Source organism: Branchiostoma belcheri, unplaced genomic scaffold (assembly GCF_001625305.1).
Source record: "Branchiostoma belcheri isolate BF01 breed outbred unplaced genomic scaffold, Haploidv18h27 scaffold13, whole genome shotgun sequence".
NCBI lineage: Eukaryota > Metazoa > Chordata > Leptocardii > Amphioxiformes > Branchiostomatidae > Branchiostoma > Branchiostoma belcheri.
The window spans coordinates 2445433-2451597 of record NW_017802713.1 but is presented as its reverse complement, the minus strand read 5'-3'; the positions used below and the strand labels follow the sequence as shown (position 1 = coordinate 2451597).

The window sequence follows — 6165 nt, the reverse complement described above, 5'->3', positions numbered from 1 at the left end:
CAACATAGCCTGGGTGCCAGACTGTTAGGGTCAGTAAACAGGCTAGCTTCAGGGACCAGGCTAGGGCCAACAAAACCTTACCACAGACCCATCAGGGTCTAACTGGGGACAGTGGCATGTGTATTGGCCCTGGAAATTACCCTGGAAGCCAGAGTACAGCGGGTTGCGGCTGGTTTATTCTCGGCCCGCCAAGCACCTTTACCTGCGAAACACGATCCAGCTGGCCAGCCGCTGTACTCTGGCTTCCAGGGTACCTGGAAATAGTCTGGGATCCAGGCTATGTCAGCAGAGATTTCCAAGTATATACTCTAAGACTTAGTATCCTCCTAACATTACAAAGACTATTGAAAGCAGTGGGTGGTCAGTGCTTTTCCTAAGGATCTACATGTATGTAACAGGTGTAACTATCTTCGAAATAAATCTTCTTTCTACATAGTAAACACATTTTACTTCATTCCTTGACAGCTGAAAAGGGGGCAGGCACGCCGCGATTCTCCAAAGTGGCAGTCGAGCTAAGTTCCCCGTCATCCGACTCGGAGGACAACGACAACGAACCGACCAGCGTGCCGTCCTCGCCAGCCGTCAACCGTCGCTCCAGTTTCACCGGGATCCCGCCTGGTCAGGACATTGACGAGGTAAGTAAACTGTGAAAAAATCACAGTTGACTTTATTAGGATCCACAATTAGCGTACAAACTGCAGCTATTCTTCCTGTGGTCCATTCTGACATGTACACACATACGACACACAGGGAATATATAAAACATAAACTAACAGTAGCAAAAATACTAACACACAGCTTCTATATACATTTACAAGGATTCTATACATCAATACATCATTACAACTTCATCTTGTTCCAGGCACTAGCCATCCTGTACAGAAATCTCTTGTTTGTATCTATTCTTGCTATTTAAAAGATGTGCATCAAAAAAAGACAGTTATTCAAGCGACTGGATATGATTTTGAAAACGGTCAGACGTTTCAGGCAGCACTCACTTACCTTTTGTCAGTTTTTAGTGGATGCTATCTGAAATGTCTGACCGTTTCCAAGATCATATCCAGTTGCTTGAGTAATTGTTTTTAGCATATCTTATTGCCTGGATGTCTAACCTTCATTGACGTATTTAAAAGATAGTGTTAGTTAGTATACTTAGTATTAAATACAACAATCCTGTATGATGTTAACTCTCTTCCTCATGCCTTAAACCTGTACCCTAGAATCAGTCGAATTAAATAATTATATTTCAGTCCATACCACATGGTATGGATGAAATACATGTATATTGTGTTCTCTCATGTTTCTCCTCCTTCTCCTTCTTCTCCTGCCAAACAGTCAAAGGGATTCAACTCCGCCATCATTCAGCCAAATGACTTGAAATTTGGCATGGAGGTAGAGTGGGCCATTACCCTCTAGGTCTTTTTTTTTTCATTTTTTTTTATACATGCCTTTGAAAAATTTTTATGAGGGTTTTTGGGGGATTTTTCGCCAAAAAAATGGATTTTTGGATCCTGAGCCCTAATTTTACAACCAAATTATCTGAAATTTGGTATAAGGGTACCTTGAACATGTGTCTACAGAATAGCAGTCACATATTTGGCATACACCACTTCCAAATGACTCATTTGGGGGACTTTAATGGCTATTTTCAGCAAAAAAAGGGCCAAAAGTGCTATACCCGTTCCATGTTCTATCTAAAGAATTCTATCTGCCCTTGGCCATGGAACACGTGTTCCATTGCGGGTTACCTGGGGTCACATTGCACGTAAGTCGTGCGTAATGACCCACACATTCAATTTTATGTGCCTAAGACCTTCAAAATGTATCAAATCTCATCATTGTTAGTATTTTGCATACCTGTAATAAGATTAGTAAAGCTTTCGAGATTCACAGTGCTTGTTATTGCATCTTTGTTCTCAATCACATAGCTACTATTTAATTCATTTATTTGAGAACCATTGCCAGTTTTACACTGGGGTAAGTTTGGAATAGTCCACTTTTGCGTGGGATTTAGATGGACTGAAATATGCTGTATTTGCTCCCAAGCAAATGTCGGCCTTTCTAGTTTCATATCCGCTTCCTTGTTATTTGCTGAAATACACATCACAACATTATGATTTCGTTTTGACGTGTATCCTGATTATATTTTTTCTGCGGCAACATCAAACGTACTTTTGATGTGGCTTGAATGCTTTGATGGAGAGGGAAATGGAATCAGTGGTATTTTTCTGTTTTGAAGTTGCATAATTTGTTGAATAACATGCATATAAATTTTTGTATAACATCAATGGTTTACCAACCTTTGATGTAGATGTTCAGACAGAAAAATGATAGAATGCTTTGATGGAGGGAAAAATTCAATTTATAGTGGTATTTTGTTTGTATGGTGCATGTTGCACAAGTTGTTGAATAATAAGAAGCTTCTAGCATGATATAACTGCTGTTTTTTTCCATTTTTGTATTGTACAGTAACTGTTTCAACGTTTTGAAATGATGAGTTTTCAACATGGAACAAAGTTTCTATCTTTAACAAAGTTGAGAGTTACATCTGTTCTGTAACACAATTTCTAGTTTGTGCCTGCAAATTTTTTTGTTATACTTGTTGAGTAAACTATGAAGTAAACTAAGATACAAGTAGACGGATCTCTTTTGTTCGATCTGATCATCACGTTTTCGGTGAAGCCTTGCTTTATGTTTGGTCATTGGTCGTCAAAAAATAATCTCTACTCAGGGCTCAAAATACTGGGTCCCTGTGCACCCAAATTTAGAGCTGTGCACCCAATGTTTTTTTTGTAGGTGGACAGTGCAACCAAATATTTTCGTAGGTTTATGTATGTGCAGATGTCAAATGTACAGCATATACTTCACATCCAAGTGTCAGAAAAATTACAAAATCATTGTTATAGTTACTGTACTTCTCTTCCAATGGAAGAAAATCAATTTTGGCTGACATTCTACTAATTTTATCTCACACGTATATCATCCAAGTGCACCCAAGAGATTTTTTGTGCACCCAATTTCTTACATTGTAGGTTGTCACCTATTTTCAAAAATGAATTTCAAGCCCTGCTACTCTTCTTGAATCAGATATTATTAAGTGTGTTGGGTACTTTTAACATGAGTTCTTTCTTCCCCAGATGTTTGATGATGAAGATGAGGTGACGTATGCTGAAGCCCTGTGGGACCACGTCACCATGGCCCCTGACGAGTTAGGCTTCAGGGCAGGGGAGGTGATAGAAGTGACAGACCTCCACAACAGGGACTGGTGGTGGGGATGTATCGAGGACAGGGAAGGCTGGTTCCCTGCTGCATTCGTTAGGGTATGTATCTTCTTTTGACACCTTTATCACTGATACCACATAATGCTGCTGCCTTGCAAAGTCAGTTGGTGTTAGCCAACTTATCAATATTGACTAATAGCAGAAATAAAAGGTCAAGTACATAATAATGCTCTTCTAGAAATCAAGTACACAGACTTTTGCAATCAAGGCAGATATTGGCCAGTTTTTTGTGAGGTGGATATTGGCCAGCCCAATATATTTCACAGCCAAACTCGTAAATACAATGTAAATGAAATTACATGATTATTATGCAGGGCTCGAAATACTTTTTTCAGCCAGGTGGCGCATGTTGCCACCTGAGTCAAAAGCCAGGTGGCGCCATCAGTATTCAAGTGGCAACACTTCCAAGTTATCATTTTCTTCAAATCTGCTACTTATATCTATTACGTTTTCTTCTAGTTAACTACTGAAGTTTTATGTTATAAAATAAAGTAATGTAAAGAACAAATAAAGCTCTCAAACAACAATGTTTTAATAAAGAATGCCACCTTTACATGTCTTCAGGCTCAGAGCTTCTACTGTTATTCTCGAACAACAATGTTCTGTTATGAGCTTCTACTGTTATTCTCGAACAAAAATCCACTTGCCCTATCGGGCAAGTACATGGTCATTTTCACTTGCCCGAACCAACTTTTCACTTGCCCAAAATATATATGACATATTTTGATGCATTCTTCATTGCAACAAATGAATGCAATCCTTCTATTTTTTTATAAATAAAAACACTGTTAAGTTATTAGGCAATTTTATGTCAAGTTACTAAAGATATGATGTGTTTGACAACATGGGACAATATTTGCTGCTACTGAAACTATTTCCTTCAACTTCAAGGTACAAACTTTTGTGCAAAATATACTGGTACTCTAAAGACAATGTTTAACAATACAGGTAAAATTTTCTACAAATCTGAAGAAGCTTCATTGGCCAAAAAAGAATTTATTAAAGCCAGTGTACATAAAACTACCTGAAACATAATTTCATTCAGCTAAACCACTTCCTATACCATACAGAATAGAAAACATAAAATGGGCAGAATAATCAACAAAAAAGGTGTCATTGATTTGAACTTACCAGTAATGTAAGACAAGTTTCAACACAAATGTCTTTTTAATAGTACCTTCAAAGAAACTTAGAAGTTTTCTATGCATTTCTTAAACAATCTTCAAAACAATCTGGCCCAGTGTTATCTTCCGGTGACCTGTAAACAAATGTAACTTACAGCAAGGACCAAGTCGTCAAACAGATTTCCTAAGGGAAATAGGGGAGTAGGAAATCAGTCACGCATTGCCCAACTTTCATGCCCTTATGCGTGGTTGGGCCACAAGGGAAGATTCCATTTCAAAAAACCAACTTAGCCAACAATCTTATCTTTCTGGCTGTTTAGAATATTCTTTCCTTCATTTTCCCCAAAAAAATTAAGCCTGATGACAGTTCAAAATCCCCCAAACAATTCTAGAAACATCCTCTGCTGTTCCTGCACTCCCGCAACGCTGTCAAAGGCAAGATCTCGTCACGTCACGTGATCCCTCTAGTGATATAAGGATACCAAGTCTCGCGAGAGTGGGGCCCCCGAGACCAAAACAAACATGGCGCCGCGGATCAAAATTAGGTAAAGGGACCATTTATTTTGTCCCGAGTATGTAAATGAGGTGCTTATACCTGCAAATACCTTGACAAATACGTAATAACTTAACAGAATAAAGTAAAAAAAAACGAGAAAGCAGGAGAATGCAAGAGAACACAGGAGAAAGTAAGAGAACACAGGAGAACACAGGAGAAAGTAGGAGAAAGCAGGAGAACACAGGAGAAAGCAGGAGAATGCAGGAGAAAGTAGGAGAACACAGGAGAAAGCAGGAGAACACAGGAGAACACAGGAGAAACCAGGAGAACACAGGAGAAAGCAGGAGAATACAGGAGAAAGCAGGAGAACACGGGAGAAAGCAGGAGAATACAGGAGAAAGCAGGAGAAAGTAGGAGAACACAGGAGAAACCAGGAGAACACAGGAGAAACCAGGAGAACCAGGAGAATACAGGAGAAAGTAGGAGAAAGCAAGAGAATACGGGAGAAAGCAGGAGAACACAGGAGAATACAGGAGAAAGCAGTGGAACGCAGGAGAAACCAGGGGAAAGCAGGAGAATACAGGAGAAACCAGGAGAAACCAGAAGAAAGCAGGAGAACACAGGAGAAACCAGGAGAAAGCAGGAGAATACGGGAGAACACAGGAGAAACCAGGAGAATACAGGAGAAAGTAGGAGAAAGCAAGAGAATACGGGAGAAAGCAGGAGAACACAGGAGAATACAGGAGAAAGCAGTGGAACGCAGGAGAAACCAGGGGAAAGCAGGAGAATACAGGAGAAACCAGGAGAACACAGAAGAAACCAGGAGAAAGCAGGAGAATACAGGAGAAAGCAGGAAAAAGCAGGAGAATACAGGAGAAAGCAGGAAAAAGCAGAAGAATACAGGAGAAAGTAGGAAAACACAGGAGAAAGCAGGGGAACGCAGGAGAAAGCAGGAGAATACAGGAGAAACCAGGATAAAGCAGGAGAATACAGGAGAAACCAAGGGAAAGCAGGAGAACACAGGAGAAAGTAGGAGAACACACGAGAAAGCAGGAGAATACAGGAGAAAGCAGGAGGTTTCTCCTGTATTCTCCTGCTTTCTCCTGTGTTCTCCTGCTTTCTCCTGTGTTCTCCTGGTTTCTCCTGTGTTCTCCTGGTTTCTCCTGTGTTCTCCTGGTTTCTCCTGGTTTCTTCTGTGTTCTCCTGTGTTCTCCTGGTTCTCCTGTGTTCTCCTGGTTCTCTGTATTCTCCTGTTCTCTATNTC

General features: G+C 40.1%; 1 protein-coding gene across 4 annotated transcripts in view; it reads left to right on the top strand.

Moving 5' to 3' along the window:
* LOC109463757 overlaps positions 1–6165 on the top strand; it is a 53818-nt gene that overhangs the window by 33260 nt on the left and 14393 nt on the right. For all 4 annotated transcript variants that reach the window (XM_019760606.1, XM_019760605.1, XM_019760604.1 and 1 more), the window contains exons 6-7: positions 466–635; positions 3138–3320. In XM_019760606.1, the coding sequence (XP_019616165.1) occupies positions 466–635; positions 3138–3320 (353 nt within the window). The remainder of the gene's footprint in view (positions 1–465; positions 636–3137; positions 3321–6165) is intronic.